We start from the raw sequence: 17,025 nt of genomic DNA on the forward strand, positions 1-17,025 counted from the left end.
TTTTAACCTTTAATGGGATATTTCTCAGTAATGGTTCATTTGGCAATTATGCTAAGGTATCATTTAGAAAATAGAATGTAATTGTCGGCTTATTATATCTCTTTTTCTTAAATGGTTACAGCACTCATAGTATTTAAATTCCATGTTTATCTTTTGTACTTTATAGGCGGCTTTCACACTATTAACCTAGAAGGAAGCAATTTAAAAATTTATCACAGTAGAAACTAGTCTCGTATTACAATGTTAGTCATTTTCAAAATATGCTTATGAAAACCATCTACCCCATCCAATATGGTTGTGGTAAACTATATATATGGTTCAATATTTTATCCTTATGGAACTTTACAAAAATGATCTCTAATGGCATGCTTAATTATCAGTGTGCAAAACACTTTATCTAATGTGCTCACTAATGGTATAATTATTTGTCATTAAACAATTCTAATTAGAGTGTCTTTAGGAAGCACACTATCCTTTTGTCCTCAATCGAGCTCAATAATGTGAGCTTATCACCTGAGTGGGTATTAAAGGTGATAAACTCTCTAGGCTATTTTTGAATTTGTTATGGCCAAAACTGTAGAAAGTGATTCACACCATTTATCAAAATGATCCTATTAAATGATAGTTGTAAAAACACAACCTAGATTAGAGGCTATATAGAATAACTCAAACTATATCATGTATGTAAAACAAAATCATGCCATGAAGGCTATTCTATTAATTCCAAAATTTAAGGGTTTTCCTAGAATATACTATGAAGGATAGTACAAAATTGGTCGGATATAACCCTGTAGTAACTTGCTACCAACAAGGTAGCTAAATCGTATTATACCCCAACCAAAATCCTTTTCTTCCCAAGCATCTTTCAAGGCAATAATGAATTGGTAGGAAAGGTCTTATCACTTTAAAAGACCTCAATAAATATTGCAATTATCATAAGGGATTTGCTTTATTATTGTTTGAAATAAATTACCAAAAAAATCCTGAAAATCTACATGATTACTCCCATGATAGGTGGACTTTAATCAATCCGATTAGTGATTTTTGTAATTTAAGAATATTCACAAAATTATCAAACAAAAATTTAACTACAATATAAATATGCTACACCAAAAGCAATACTAAAAATTAGGTCCAACAAAATCAATTTATTCAATTGTTCATGAATATTCAAATAATAAGGTAATTTGATTAATCAAATGGATTTTTACAAAATTAAATGAATTATTAACGGAATGGTAAATTTTAATTATTGAAAATGGGCTAACCAAAATATCCAAATAATTCATTTATCATCCATTTAATTGGGTTAAAATTTTTATAGAATGGAATCATTAATTTTAGAGCCAAAATATTTTACCAAATTCTTAACTAAAATGAAAAAAAAAACAATTAAATTAAGCCTAAAATTTAATTTCAGCAAATTGGTTTAAAACGAAAAATCAAAATTTTAATTACAACAAAATGGCTTAAATCTAAATGACATAACTGGTATTTAAATTATATTAGCCTAAACTCTAGAATTTAATTATTAAATTTGGCCTAATCAAAATAACCCAATAATAATATAAAACCTTTTAATTTTCACCAAATGACTTAATATTAAATGGCCCTTAAAGAAAATTATCCAAAAATAAAAAATGATCAAATTTAATTTCAATACCAATTGGCTTAATTAAAAACAATGGCTCAAATTACAAATAAATTAAAGTGGCCCAAAATTTAAAAGGAAATTGGCCCAAATTTGAAAATAAATCAGGCTCATATTGAATGGTTCCAGCAACTTCGACCCAAAATTGCCCTTTTTTTTAATTTTTTTTTTATTGACGTGAATGACACAAGCGCCAAGAGAGTGTATTTGGCACTTGTATTACATGCATTTAACAAACTATCTATAGCGTGTGTAACATGTAACACACGCATCATGCACGGGTTAGACGAGTGGTAGTGTGTATTATACATGCCCGAATGAAAAAAACTACTGCACTTGCCTCACTCACACCTTCTGGTAAGTGTTTTCTTCACCCATTTCACATGCAATTCGAGATTTTGACTCGACTCAACCTGATCAGACTCAAAACTCATCATTTTCATACGATTTTAGACCAAAAAAGCTGGATTTCAATCCCCTTTAAACTCTACACAACAAAATAAAAATTTGGAGCCCAAAAACTAAAAACCAGAATGGGTTTCAAAAACCCAAAGCTTCGAAAGCTTAAACCGAGCTTCAAAGGCGACATCCAGACAATAAAAAATGGTTAGTGACATCTATGGTAAGTATGACTAGAGGTGAGTAAATGATTAATTCGATCGATTTGATTTGAAAAAATCAATAATCGACTTAATCGATTTTTATTTAATTAATAATCTAACTGATCAAATATTATTAAATAACCGACCATAATCGAACCTACTAAAATCGATTCGATTCGGTCGGTTCGATTAAATAATCGATATTTTTTATTATTTTTTTTTCTATCATGAATAATTATTTAATCATAAATTCAATTCAATAAAATTCAAACTATTCAAACTAAATTACTAAAAAATTTAATAATTTCAATAATATTTTACCAAAAAAAATAAATAAAAATATTTATCTCAATTTTTTTATTTTTAATTATTAAAAAATCGATTAATTCGATCAGTACAATTATCAATTTTAAAAATTGAAAGCTAACCGAATTAATTAATTTAATTAATTTAAAAAATCGATTATAATTAAAATCGGATAAATCAAATCGATTCAATCGAATTTATTCGATTTTGATCAATTTAATCGATTTAAACTGATTTTTGTTCACCGTTAAATATGATTCTAGTTTTGTCTAGAACTCACCGTCACTAACACAATTTTAAACAAAAACTATAATTGACCTGAAAATGATGAGAGCTCAATTTAATCGAGGTCTACGGAATGATTACAAGCTTTCCAATGTTGTCTTCGGAGCTCCAATCAGTAGCTTGCACGATAAAATGAGAGAAAACTACTTTTTGTCTCTTAAAACTGAGTTATAAACTTAATAGGCTGACTTTCGTGTGCGTATGTATGTATAGAGATAAGAGTAGAGAGCTTTCTTAACATATTAATTAAAATTGATTTATTTTATTATAAATCTAAATACAAAATTAAATTAAGGTCACATTTAATAATAATCATACTATTATTTGAATATTTTATAACATAATATCATAATAATTACTCATTAACTAATAATAATTAATATAATTTAATATATAATGACTTTATTAGTCAACCATACAAAATAAATACAATGTATCTATGAAGACTCATAGCATTCGGAGTTCAGATCATTAAAACACAAACCATCCTATCACCAACAATCCTCCATTACCTTCCTTTTCAGCTACTGACAACATCCTGCCCCCTCTTTCCACCCATTCCTCTACTTACAACCTTGCTTTTCCTTCTCCCTTTTCTTTCTTCTCTCTCTCCTTCGGCTTCCTTCGGCTTCTACAAAGCACCAAACCTTTGTTGCCCGACTTAAAACAACACTGGACTTGCCTCACACAAACCGTCAGGCATGTATTTTCTTCACCCGTTTCACATGCAATTCGGGTTTTTGACTTGATTCGATTTGATCGGACTCAAACTTGTCATTTTCGCGTGATTTTGGACCAAAAAAAAAAAGCTAGATTTCAATCCCCTTAAAGCTCTACAACAATAAAACAAAAATTTGGAGCCCAAAAACTAAAAAACGAAATGGGTTTAAAAAACCCAAAACTTTAAAAGCTTAAATCAAGCTTTAAAGGCGACATCCACACAATCATAAATGGTTAGTGACATCCACTTAGTCACTAATACAATTTTAAACAAAAACCAAAATTGACCTAAAAATAACAAGAGCCCAATCTCTTTAATCGAGATTTACGAAATGATTACAAGTTTTTCGATATCATCCTCTAAGCTTTAATCAATAGTTCGCATAAAAAAGAAGAAGAAAGAACTACTCTTTACCTTTCAAAATTAAAGTTATGAATATATATAAAGGTCAAAGCAAAGAGCTTTCTTAACATATTAATTAAAATTGATCAATTACATTATCGGTTCAAATACAAAAATAAATTAAAATTTTATTTAATAACTATCATATTATTAGTTGAATATATTACAACATTATATCATAAAAATTACTCATTAATTAATAATAGTTACTATAATCAAGTTTATTAGTCAACCATACGAAATAAATACAACGTATCTATGAAGACTCAGAGCATCCGGACTACAGAGCATCAAAAAACAAACCCTCCCGTCACCAACAACACACCACTACCTCCTTTTTCAGCTGCCGACAACATCCTGCCCGCTACTTCCTCCCTTTCCTCCGCTTACAACCTTGCCTTCCTTTTCCTTCTTCCTTCTTCCCTCTTTCCTTCCTTCTTCCCTCTTTCCTTCATCTTCTACAAAGCACCAAACTCTTGTTGCAGTGTTTTCTTTTTTCACCGCACTTCTCCACTTGTGTCAACTATTTTCTATTTTCTTTTTCAAGATTTCTCAATAGTCAATTGTATTCCATTTAGTGCCACCAAAATTTTTTTTTGATTTGGGTGCTAAAAGAAGTGAAGGATTTGATTGTTGAGCTGAATCATCATGATTTTTGTGGGTGGACTTCCCTTCTCTCCCAACTCTTCTTCTTCTTCTTCTTCAATGCCGTCTCAGTCTCAGGTATTTTCCTTCAATGGATAATGTCATAATGAATTCAAGGCAACATATCTTTCTTTTGTCACATGAATATATACAATTTTTTTTTTTGTGAACAGCCAATAGATTTGTTGGTGGCATTGATGGAACACCCCATTCTAATGTCTGCAACACATTCTTTCAAGTCTATCCAGGAGCGGAGAGTCTCAGCATCCATGGATTCCGAGTTAACAACATCATCAAACAACCCTAAATACGTCTACTTATTCCAGAGAGAATACGCTACTGTTGATCCTGCACTTGTCCATGTATGTTTTCTCGACTTCCTGCAAATCGCCTATCAAATTCGTTACCTGCTTAATGTTAATGATTCAGATACCGTCTTTTGCATTTCATTCGTATAGATTTCCATCAGTTGTAATCACTCCATGTTTTCTGTTTCTAATAACTTTGTAATACGACATGTAGTAGACAAAAATCTTAGATTCTTATCTGTCATGTTCAACCCGAAATGTTATGCCTCAGTTTTTAGTCAATTAATTTTCTTGCATCGGTTGGGAGTTATATTTCATGGTGAGTGGAATCTTGTAGACCCAAATGTCTCCACTAGAAAAGCTATCAATTTGCTTGTCTGTTTTAGCTTAAGGGAAAATTGGTATCTGAAGGCTTAAAAGACTGATGGCAATGTCATTTATTGTATTTTTATTTCATTTAATCTTCTGAAAATCCCATGGGCTTTTTAATCTTCTTTAAGATGATGATTAGCAAGTGAGACACTATGGATATTTGGTCATTGTCTCTCCTTTGCTAAAATTCCATGGTCCTCTGCTCCCCTTTGTAAAACCCAACTGAACATAAACTTTTCATCATTATTTTGTAGACTTGATCTTGAATGCTGCTTATCTCATTGTAAATTTGTGACTCCTTCAAGAGCTTTGTGCCTTTTCTAGGTGTGGAATTTTTTTTTTTTGTTTGGGGGGGGGGGGGGGGGGGGTGTTATTCACATCTTTACTAGACATATTCTGCCTTGATTCACCCCACCTCTCTTCTTCTTGATTCTATAGTTCTATTGATTGCCTTCACCTTATTTCTTCCTTGCATTGAAAGTACATTGGCACTGATGAAGCAACAACTTGTGTGGGTCTCGTCATTCGGAATCGGAAAAATGGGATGTAAGAATATGCAAGAAAGTTCAGAATTGCTTGATCGAATATTTTCTATTGGATCTGTAATTCTGATTTTGTGATTTGAATTCAGAACCTCTGTTGCCCATATGGATTCTCCAAAATCTGTGGATATTGGCTTCATCCAGATGTTATCACTAGTTGTTGATCAAAATTCTGATGCTGATTTGGATGTATTCTCAACTATATGCCCTTATTTTTGTTAATTTGTTGGTGATTTTTCATAATTGAGATGTATTACTTTTTCTTGAATTAAATCTTTTAAATGTTAAAATGCAGGTGCATTTAGTTGGTGGTTTTGAAGATGTTTCACCTAATGTCTGGCCTTCTCACTTGTTGTTGATTTTCCTGAGATATTGTTGTTTGTTACCTGCTCAAAAGACAAATGATTAAGTTGAATATCTTGACCTTTTTGGCAGCATGCTAACGACAGCACTATATCAGAAGGGAATGCGAGAGTGGATGGTTTTTCCTTTCCTTTGTGTAGAAAAATAGTTGAAACTATGCAGAAAAGACAGGAAAATTTTCATGTACAGACTCTATGTGTTCTTGGACATAACACCAAAAGGGATTCTCAAAGAAATGCGTATCCCATTTTCAATGGGTTCCTGGTAAGTTCAAGCTTTGACAATTCCTTATTTTCAAAATGGAAAATGGAATTGCAGAGCTTAGTGAAGCACTGTATCCATTTTTTTAGCAGCTCAAGATTTTGAAATAGCTAAGTATTGAAACTAGTATACCAGTCATTAAATCTTTGAATGGAACTATAATATGTTTAAATTCACTACAAGGGAAAATGGAAGGTTCTTATAGTCTGACGGTAAGATGCTGTGTTTCAGATTATGCGTCTAGATGCTTGTGCTGTTGAAACTTTTTAGGGTATGTTTGGTCCAGCTAGAGCTTATATAAAAAGTGTTGTTTGAGTAAAGTTGTTCAACAAGTGCTGTAAAGAGAAGTTAAAATAGCCTTTGGCAAATTTAATGCATAAGTGCTATAAAATGTGAAAAGGTTTTTGATAGCATTTTTATTAAAGGACTATAAAGTATTGAAATTACCAAAAAAGAAAATTTTATTGAAGTACTTTAATAATTAAATAATTAAAATAAAGATGTAAAAAAAATTAATTTATATAATGCTTTTGTTAGTGACTAAAATAAATGCTTAACTTCTTGAATTTTGATGATAAAATAAGTTTTAAAGTAGAAAAAGAAAAATCAAATTACATTCATCTCAAGAGGAAAATAATTTTATAAAAAATTATAAATTACACATTAGTTCTTATTGGCACATAAGTTTTAAAGTAACATTTCTGTTACTCTGTTGTCTTAAAAAATTAAACTAAAAAAAAGTTAAATTGAATACGGAACACACATGTTTTATCTTCTTCGTTGACATATATTAATCTGACTACTAACAGTTTTTTCCTTTAAAAATCAAACCAAAAAATAAATAAATAAAAGAGATAGAAAACTAGGGCAAGAACCTACTTGCTACACTATAAACATATCATACATTATTTTCTTTTGCATGTTTTCAGGTAGAACCTTCTTCTGGATCCCTCATCCCCGCCAGGTTTGATAGAACTTTACGATGTCCAGATGAAATTGTCCGGAGACTTCGAGTCTCTGCTTCGTATGAAGACTCCAGTTGGCATGGGAAATTACTGGATACTTATGACACTAAAACTGATCGAATTGTTATTGCTCCTTGCAGTTGGTAGAATCATTTAACAACTTACAATTTCAGCTATTTTTGACAATAGCAATTCTACTGTGTTTGTTTAATTTTGCATTATACATCTCTGAACTTAACTATATTTATTTTTGTGTAAAGTTAAATAAATATGCTTATACCATGTGATGAACTTGGATTTATTGTTTTTGCTCATGTTTTTTCTGTTGACATAGGACCAGACGCCTAGTAAATTTTGTTTTGTCACTGCAAAGTCTTTCTGACTCTGAAATCCTTGCTAGACACTCTACTTCACCTTCTGCTGAGGGTCCAGACTTTGTGGATAATGAAAGAAGGTGAGCACGTCTTGAAAGGAAGTGTTCATGTTTATGGTTCTCTATATTTGTTACATATGATTTTTTTTTTTTGATAGCTTGTTACATATTGTTATACATTTGCCCTTGCCTTGGTTAGTATCTTAATTTGGCTGTAGGATGCTAGCAATTAATCGAGGTTAAGCTAAGACCCTTCTAGTTTAGAATTAAGTGATATGCATTTTGGATGCCAATTTATGTCTAATCCCAATAATCCAAAATTTTAACCAGTCATGAACTAAACCGAGGTAAGAGAGAGAGAAGAAAAAAGAATGTATGGATAGGATGGTATGATTTTGAGGATAAAACCTTCCAGGCATGTGCAATCCATGACAACATAGACAGAATGTCTCTGTATGATATTGCCCTTGTGAGTTGGATTGATAATCAACTAGAAAATCTGGTCTTGGGATGGCTTGCATAGTTTTTTCTTGCAAGGAAATGAGTTATATTCTAAATGATATTGCACCTGTTTTCTGCAGGGTCTGGAACTATCTGATTAAGCATCCAGATTGGAAAACAACTTTTCCCATGAGGCAACCACGGGTTTTTGAGAGGACAGATGAAGGAGGCTGGAAAAGTGCTGATTTTCATCACATGGATAGTGGTTGCAAATCCTAGTTCATAGCATACCATGCAAATTCCATTGAAGAAGTCTGGTTTATGTACCCTATTATTTTCTTTTATATTTGATGTTGTCAAGATGAAATAAAGAATTTAGTATTCTACCAACAATTCAGGTGGCTCTTAGTATGTAGCCTAATATTTATGCAAGCTTCTTTGTCGCTTTTGTATGCTATCATAGAGTTACACATGGCTGTCTTAAGATGTTAACAGTGAAAAGCATGACCACCTCTGTATTGACAAGTTAACAGTGTAAGTTAGCTTTCCCTTTCAATTTTGATTGAATCGGTTCTCCTAGTTTTTGAGCAGATGATTAGTATCTTCAATGGATGCTTCCACATTTTCCATGGGCATGTCCAAGATACCTTAATTACCGGTATTGAATTGTCAATTGTGTAAATAAATAACAGTGCCATATTGCTCAAGTCACTCATAAATGGTCTTTGTCGTATTTTTTATTTTTAATATAATTAATGTAATGATCTCCTATTTGTTTCTTGCTATAAGGTTCCAACAAATTTATGAAAACATGAGAATGTCTCAACGTTGTTTAGTCCCCTCAAACAAGAAAAGTGTTTGTAAATATACGAGTATCATTGCGTCCAGATTTTAAAAATATTGTCTTTATAAGAACATTCTATAAATTTGAGCTTAAGATTTTAATGCAAAAATTTTCAGGTTAGAGTTAGACTCTTGAAACTAGAGAGAGGGCTATGAGAGATATCTTTTATAACATGGATTCGGTGGGTCTTTGTATTGAAAAAGAAAAGTAACATATATATATATATATATATTAGGCAGAAAATAATTTCTAAAATATGATTTAGGCTTTTTTTTTTTTTATATTTGATAGGAAATTAATTGGTCAATGGAAATGACTTAATAATAAATTTAAAATTATTTTCTTCTTTTAAAAAGCATAAGATAATTTTTGAAAGAAAATTATAAGTAAGATTACTTATCAAATTGTGAATATAATTCTACTCAAATTGGATTTTGAAAATTATTTTTTTAGTTCAAACTTATTTTGACTCGATTTGTAATATTATAATATTAATAAAAATATATTTATTGAATTTTAATTATACTAATTTTAAAATATTAATATTAAAAGTCTTCTAATATTTTAATTTTAAATACTTTATAATTCTATTCAAGCAAGATTTTGGACATGATTGTTTTAGTTCAGACTTAATTTGATCTAGTCTAAAATATTATTATATTAATAAAAATATTTTAATTTTAATTGGAATTTTTAAAATACTAAAATATTAATATTATAATTTTTCTAATATTATAATTTTAAATATTGTATTTTGTATATTATTAAAACTAAATATTTTTAATATTTCAATAAAAAATTATTATATTATTTTAATAATAAATAATATTTTTAATCATTTCTTAGTATTTTTAAATTTAAAATATATTATTTTTTATTTTATTATCAAATGTACTTTAATAATACATATAAATAAATAATACTTGTTACTATTTAATAGTAAATACTTTCCATATGAAATAATAGTATTAATATTTCAATAGTTTAATAATAAATATTACTAATTTTAATATTATTGTATTAATAGAAATAATATTTTAAGAATAGAAATAATATTTAAAATATTTAAAATATTAATATAAATAAAAATAAATAATTTTATCTATTGACAAAGCTCCAAGTTGTAAAATTTATATTGACAAGATTTCAAGTTGTATAATTTATATTAACAAAGTTCTAGTATTACTAGAAGAGAATTGTGTATTAATATACAAAGTAATAGCAACAAAATTTAAAATTTTTTTAACTCATTAAAGTCAAAATCAATCAAAAAATTAAATGGACACAATAATTAGTTTTGGCTATAGTAGATTATCTCTTTTGTTGTCAAGGCCTGGCCTGCAGGCTGCCCACACCACATCCAGAAGGGTCCAAGTTGGGAGATACGTAAGTGAATCTTCTGGAAGCTTAAAGGATCAGTAGAAGCTTCTTAGTAGATTTGGTTGACCTAGAATTCAGGAGTTAGAATTTTGATTGATTGTAATCTTTGTAATTCTTTGATTTTAGCCTTTATTTTATTCTAGAGATATTGTCATTAAGTGTAGCTAGAGCTTCAACTATAAATAAAGGATTGCTCCACCCTCATTTGTATACCATCAAATACTTTTATTTCAGTAAATACAGAGCATATTTTCAACATTCTACTTTATTATTTTATTTTTCTTTAACTTACGTAATCAATCATTCTTATTATTCTAATGTTCGCACGCTTGTGTTTTAGGTTGACTTAAGTATAAAAAATAAGATTTGACTTCACTTAGCATTAAGTAATAGATCATCAAATTTGTTTTAGCAAACAAAGAGTTTTTCAAATATTATTGCCTCAATACATATTTAAATCTCTAATTACTTCAATACATATTTAGATTTTTGATGAGCCATTGGTTTCTTAGCTTGAGCGATTACTTTATTGTTATTACAATAAACAATTATCCGATCAACAATACTTACATGAACTTTTTAATCCATTGTTGTCACATAATTTTCTACACCTTATAGCTTTTATCTCATTAGACATTTTGTAGTAGTGAGAAGTAAAGTTGGCTCGTATAATTTAGTTTTTACTTTTTTATTTTCTCTTTTTCGATGCCAAAAATTTCATTAGAGAGCGAATTGTGAAATGGTATGCTTGCTAAGTGAAACTTTTTTTTTTAAACTTGCTAAGTGAGACTTTTGTTTTGCATTCAATGCCACATTAGTGTTTTGAGACAGGCATTTATGAAAGGCTGTGGCTTATTAGTAGTGTTAAGAATTTTATTGCTTTGGTTGTTGGCTTAGCAATTATATCAAAATTTTGTTCTTTTTAAATAACTTAATCTCCTTCTGGCTCAATAGCATTGTTTATCGTAATATTTAGAATTTTGTTAAATTTTTATAAGAAGTTTTAATTTCCCTATAATTGAATCTTTAATATATTTATTTTATATATGTCTTGAACGTGTTAAGGATTAAATTATATTAATTATATGTTTACATATATATTTAATAGATAACATTTAATTCGTGTAACATACAAATAATAAACTAGTTAGATGTATAATAATAAAAAATTTGTGACTAGACATGATACGGTATTCCAATAGTAATTCATTTCTTAGCTCTTTTATTTATTTATTAAATTTCTGAAAATATAAATTTATCAAACACTTAACAAAAATAGATATAACAAAAGCATGAAGAGTATTTTTTTAATATTAAGTGGAAGAAAATATATTTTCTAATAATTTTAATCCTGTCACTTAGCACTGGTATTTTCCTAATTTTGAAAACAAAACAAAAATAAAAATTTTGTAAACAAAAAAATATAAAAAATCTCAAATAATTAAACATGTTGTTTACTCAAAAATAAATATAAAAAATGAAACGCAAAATAGAGCCAAAAAATTCTGTATCTATTCTCTGTAAGTAATGGTGCTCGATAAATTAGGAATTATAATGTATTCGATACCTTGGATTCAATTATATTGATTAGTTCATAATGTTTTAAATTTTTAAAAATTAATCTAAATTTAAACTTTTTTTTAAAAATCGAATTCATTTTAATTGAATTAAAATTGAATTAATCTAATTTAATTTTTATTAAATTAATTTAAATAAAATAATATGAATTTAATTTGAAACAAATTTATTTAAATCAAATTAAAATATTTAATACTTGATTCAAATTAAAAAGAATAAAAAAAATTAATTTTCACAGAATTAAATATTATAATTTAAAATATATTTCGATTTTCACAATTTTCTTAAAAATCCTTGGACTGATTACTAATTTAACAGTCAAATATTTTAGAGAACAAAGTTAAAGTTGTACTATTCTAGACTTCTTCCAGACTTCTAGTTGCAGAAGTATGGAATTGTAGCAGCCACAATGAGCACGTGACAAGAGTAAGACCTCGCCTTATAAAAAAGAAAAGAAAAAAGAGGGAAACAGAATTATTTCTGCCTATGGCTTCGCAAATTCAGTGCGCTGCTTCACCACCACTGCCTTCTCTTCCGACCTTAACACCAAAACGTTTGCCTTCCCCTTCCCTGTTTTTTCCACGACATCTACCTCTCACTCGCCTTTCCCTTTTCCACTCCACTTACTTGCCGTCTCCTAGGTCCGTCACCGTCGAATCTCCCACCTCTATGGATGGTCTTGATAATTCCAAGACCCCTCTTCTCGAAGTCAAAGGTTTAACTGCCGTAATTACTGAAACCAAACAGGAAATCCTCAAAGGTGTAGACCTCGTCGTTCACCAAGGAGAGGTCTACAAAATATTATTTTTATCTATTTTTTGAGAGTTACTTTAATTTGTATGTCTATGAATGAATTTTCATACATTAGACCAGAATTTTAAAAAATTTAATTTTTTTTAATTTGGATTAGATTCATGCTATAATGGGAAAGAATGGCTCGGGGAAGAGTACGTTTTCAAAGGTTAGTAATTTTTTTCGCATGTATTTAAATTTTAATAATCTTTTGGCTTATTTTCACCAATAATCCTTGTAATATTTGTTTAATCCTGCTAAATTTTAAAATTTTCGAGCTAATTAGGTGAAATCAGACTGGTTCATGAATTGTTTATTAAAAGGTGTTGGATAAAACTTATGTATTGTAGGTTCTTGTTGGGCATCCCGATTATGTGGTGACAGGAGGCAATGTTGTGTTTAAGGGAGAGAATTTGCTTGACATGGAGCCGGAGGAAAGGTCTCTTGCCGGACTTTTTATGAGTTTCCAGTCCCCTGTTGAGATCCCGGGTGTGAACAATATCGACTTTTTGCACATGGCATACAATGCTCGAATGAAAAAACTTGGTGAGCCAGAGCTTGGTCCACTTGAGGTATATTAGCTCCCCTCCACCTTTTCATCTCATAAAAAAGAATTTGTTATCAAAGGTGTCCGCTTATAATAGATATAAAAAACTGCCGACAGATTTACCAATTTTGTTTGAAGAAAGGGTGTCCGTGGAAAATTTTGGGGTTGTACAGAGGAAAATTTTCTTCAAATTTTCCTATTTTCCAATATTTTTGAGTGTCGTACTTCAAAGGGTAGATCCATCCGAGTGTTGAGATTTGTTTAATCAATAACAATGTTTGTATGAAAAGATCAAAATTTGCCATGGCTAAGCTAATTCTATATGGTTATCTCTCCTAATATAAGGAAAACACAATAATCATTCTCATTTTGTTATTGATTATAAATTTGTAATACTTACACATTGTTATTCTCTTGCAGTTCTATGCTTACATATATCCTAAACTTGATCTCGTGAACATGAAGACTGACTTCCTTAACAGAAATGTCAATGAAGGATTTAGTGGAGGTGAAAGGAAGCGCAATGAGATTTTGCAGCTTGCGGTAATATGATATGATTTCTTCTTGGTAATTCATTGTGGAATGGTTTTGTGCATTTCATATATTGTGCTGATTAATATCTTTATGCTGATTAATTGTATTGTCTTTGTCTTCATTTACTAGTTGCAATGGCAGATTCTTGTTAGAACTTAGAATTGTTGTTTACAGCCCACAAACCATGGATGTTTCCTTACATACCAAGAATATAGTATTTAGGCCAACTCCTTTTGAATCAGTACTCACCAACCACTTGTGGTAGACAACATGCCCTGGGTTCAAATCCATCCTGCCCTTCTCCCCTAAGAGAGAGATATTGAGTTATAATTGTGAAATCTAGGGAACATTCTATCCATCAGTTTAAATCTTCAAACTATTTGGTCCCTAATTTCTCATAAAGAAAAAGTCTTCTAATTTGTTTATGATTTTTTCCTATTTGTTTCTTAGTGTGCATTTGGATAAGGAAGTTTGAAAGGGAAGTATTTTAAAATGTAGCAATTCAAAATGTAGCATTCATAATTGCATTGTTTGGATAAATATTGTCTAGAAAGAAATTTTGGTTGGGATTTGGGGGGATAAAATAATAATTATAAAAGAAGAATAATGATATTAAAAATAAATTTATTTATATTTATATAAAAAAATTATGCAGTATGAGTTTCTTTAGATTTGTAAAAATGTGTAGATGTTATTAACAATATGAACAAAATAAAAAACATGTACAAATTAGAGTTGAAAAAATAATATTTTGTTTTTTTCATTTTTGGGGTTTAGGTGAGCCCGGTGGGGTCAAATTGGGTGGAGAGTTAAGTGTATTTGAAAAAACACCTATCTAGGTGGGATTTCAAGGGGGTAATTGAAACCCCTGTAATTAATTTTATTTATAATTAAATTTATCTATAAAACAAAAACAGAAAACAAAAAATAAAAAATAAAAAAGATGCCATGCAATCCCTAGGAAAACCATTTTTGTTTCTCATCTCTATATTTACTTTTTTAATGTTATAGGTTCTTGGGGCAGACTTGGCTATACTAGATGAAATTGATTCTGGCTTAGATGTTGATGCTCTTCGAGATGTAGCAAAAGCAGTGAATGGACTTTTGACTCCTAAGAACTCTGTTTTGATGATCACTCATTATCGACGGCTGTTGGAGGTTATAAAACCGACATGCATCCATATTATGGTGAGTCATTTAAAAATTCAAAACTGTGATAATGTAGATATTCTTTGCATGTTGATTTCATTTTCCATGGGAAAGTAGTGAATGTGGCTTGAATGTGGGAAACCCCAACACTTTCACAATGCTCTTTTTCTTGGTAAAATGTATGGTTGGTCCTTTTTGACATCCTTTAAAGTTTTAGAAAGATATCAAACTCTAACATAAGTCAGTAACTGACATAATAGTGGGCAGCAGAGGTATTGGCTGAACTATAAACTATGTGTACATTGGCCCACGTTCATGATTTCAAGTGATCAGCAAGTTAACTTATGTTTCATAGTTCAACCTTTCTCTTCTGTTTCTAATTGTTGTTAACAAAGTGATGCCCTATTGGATTGAGTCTGTCCGAATTTGATTCATAGATTATGTACCATTAATCCTCTTTGTATACTCTAATTAGGCATGGGGAGCATTTTGAAACAGTATCAGATGTAATAAAGTTGAGAACTTGTTCTGCTTAGCTTAAGAGAGTTCCTTGATTTTTGGTCTTAACCAGATTCTGGATATCCTAACTCCCAATGTCCTTTGTTTGTTGCTTTTTTTTTTTAGTCACCATTTCTAACTTGTATATACTTCAAATTTCATCTTGTGTTCTTATTATGCTAGTACCTATCAGTTTAGCATATTACTAAAAGCATTTGTTATCCCATCAGAATATGTTCCAATTTGATGTTTTCAGGAGGATGGAAGAATCATAAAGACAGGAGATAGTTCCTTAGCCGAAGTTCTTGAGGAAAAAGGCTATACTGCAATTTCTGCTGCATAGTATACAATTCTTAACTGGTACACTTCGTTAATATTATCTGTTGGATTCTATTCAATCTCACTATACTGTTGTTAAAGCCATTTATCTTAGTTTTTCAGCCTCTGCTCCACAGTGTTTTACATCGTTACTTGGGAAGGAATTGATGCTAGAAGATCTCTACATTTAATCAGGTTCCACCATCATTTTAAGGGAATTTAGAGCCTTGGGGAAGGTTATTGTTTCATATTTAACCACTTGTTTTGGCGTATAAAATTGAGGGTTTCCCACTTCGGGACGGGGGAGTCAGGGAATTCAGAAAGACAAAACTTTGTTACTACATGATTATTAGTGTTGACCACATCCATTTTCAATGCTTTACCAAGTCTGCTCCATCTGATAATTGTAGTCTGATTATTTGATTAAAGTGATACTTTCACAGAAATGATTACAATTCCATTGCCGTGTTTTTAGTTGTCATGATAAGGAAATTGTAGTTTTTTTTATAACTGTTTGTTGTGATCTTACAATGAGTGAGAGAGATTTAAGATCATTGTATTTGGCATGATTATAACGATAGAGATAATTGTGGTTGGTATTACATGAAAATCAAATATTATTTTGTGTAAATTATCAAAGTAATAATCTTGGTAGTTTTAATATTGTATTAAGATAATAATTTATAAAATATCAGTAAGATTTCATCTTTTAATAATTATGATTAAATAATTTTTTAACAAATATGAATAATTTTGTTTTGTCCATGTCTTTGACAAAGTAATTTTTAAAAATAAAATAAAATAAAAAATTTGAAAATAATAATAAGTTTTGTGTAAATTATAAAAAAATTGCCTTGTGATGCAAGGCGAAATAAATTCAACCTTCAAGTGTTAAGAAGTGACACTTGGATATATTTTTGCAGCAGCTTCTTGATAACATCATTAACAATTAATGCTATATAGAATGAAAAATCAAAAATAAAATTATTTAAAAATTAGAATGAAATGGGTTGTATCTATTTGTTTACAATGAAAGTCACCTCAGCTTTGGCTTGAATGCAAGTCACGGCAGACATTTTATTAACTGGCACTAACTATAACCTAATAGAAGTGGAGTACTCTAATTGGAAGGGAGGTGGGGTGGGATT

General features: G+C 29.9%; 2 protein-coding genes across 9 annotated transcripts; both read left to right on the forward strand.

The window, feature by feature from the left end:
* The first annotated feature begins 4,210 nt into the window (after positions 1 to 4,210).
* LOC111310421 (protein N-terminal asparagine amidohydrolase family protein) lies at positions 4,211 to 8,816 on the forward strand. 3 transcript variants are annotated; one of them, XM_022909866.2, is made up of 9 exons: positions 4,211 to 4,690; positions 4,786 to 4,974; positions 5,774 to 5,838; positions 5,924 to 6,023; positions 6,130 to 6,168; positions 6,270 to 6,461; positions 7,388 to 7,566; positions 7,758 to 7,877; positions 8,378 to 8,816. In XM_022909866.2, the coding sequence occupies exons 1-9, from the start codon at positions 4,616 to 4,618 to the stop codon at positions 8,514 to 8,516; spliced, it is 1,098 nt and encodes a 365-aa protein (XP_022765601.2). In that variant the 5' UTR covers positions 4,211 to 4,615; the 3' UTR covers positions 8,517 to 8,816. The 3 variants fall into 3 exon arrangements, with proteins under 3 accessions (XP_022765601.2, XP_089604708.1, XP_022765602.2); XM_089748582.1 differs by lacking the exons at positions 5,774 to 5,838; positions 5,924 to 6,023; XM_022909867.2 differs by lacking the exons at positions 5,774 to 5,838; positions 5,924 to 6,023; positions 6,130 to 6,168.
* A 3,634-nt stretch (positions 8,817 to 12,450) lies between these two features.
* LOC111309913 (ABC transporter I family member 6, chloroplastic-like) lies at positions 12,451 to 16,358 on the forward strand. Of its 6 annotated transcripts, none has more exons than XM_022908934.2 (7): positions 12,451 to 12,828; positions 12,950 to 13,000; positions 13,182 to 13,403; positions 13,799 to 13,921; positions 14,924 to 15,100; positions 15,816 to 15,919; positions 15,993 to 16,358. In XM_022908934.2, the coding sequence occupies exons 1-6, from the start codon at positions 12,526 to 12,528 to the stop codon at positions 15,900 to 15,902; spliced, it is 963 nt and encodes a 320-aa protein (XP_022764669.2). In that variant the 5' UTR covers positions 12,451 to 12,525; the 3' UTR covers positions 15,903 to 15,919; positions 15,993 to 16,358. The 6 variants fall into 6 exon arrangements, 3 of the variants coding, with proteins under 3 accessions (XP_022764669.2, XP_022764667.2, XP_022764666.2); XR_002692475.2 differs by having other exon boundaries at positions 12,474 to 12,828; positions 15,790 to 15,919; positions 16,015 to 16,153; XR_016330399.1 differs by having other exon boundaries at positions 12,474 to 12,828; positions 15,790 to 15,919; positions 15,993 to 16,129.
* The last annotated feature ends 667 nt before the right edge of the window (positions 16,359 to 17,025 follow it).

This window comes from Durio zibethinus, chromosome 19, assembly GCF_047325235.1.
Source record: "Durio zibethinus cultivar Kanyao isolate XHJ-2024 chromosome 19, ASM4732523v1, whole genome shotgun sequence".
NCBI lineage: Eukaryota > Viridiplantae > Streptophyta > Magnoliopsida > Malvales > Malvaceae > Durio > Durio zibethinus.

Excerpts from the sequence above, each read along its gene's own strand:
- LOC111309913 (XM_022908934.2), top strand. The coding sequence starts at position 12,526 with ATGGCTTCGCAAATTCAGTGCGCTGCTTCACCACCACTGCCTTCTCTT. Across the intron at positions 12,829-12,949 it reads TCGTCGTTCACCAAGGAGAG|ATTCATGCTATAATGGGAAA; the intron begins GTCTACAAAATA and ends AATTTGGATTAG. Across the intron at positions 13,922-14,923 it reads ATGAGATTTTGCAGCTTGCG|GTTCTTGGGGCAGACTTGGC; the intron begins GTAATATGATAT and ends TTAATGTTATAG.
- LOC111310421 (XM_022909866.2), top strand. The coding sequence starts at position 4,616 with ATGATTTTTGTGGGTGGACTTCCCTTCTCTCCCAACTCTTCTTCTTCT. Across the intron at positions 5,839-5,923 it reads CGGAATCGGAAAAATGGGAT|AACCTCTGTTGCCCATATGG; the intron begins GTAAGAATATGC and ends ATTTGAATTCAG. Across the intron at positions 7,567-7,757 it reads GTTATTGCTCCTTGCAGTTG|GACCAGACGCCTAGTAAATT; the intron begins GTAGAATCATTT and ends CTGTTGACATAG.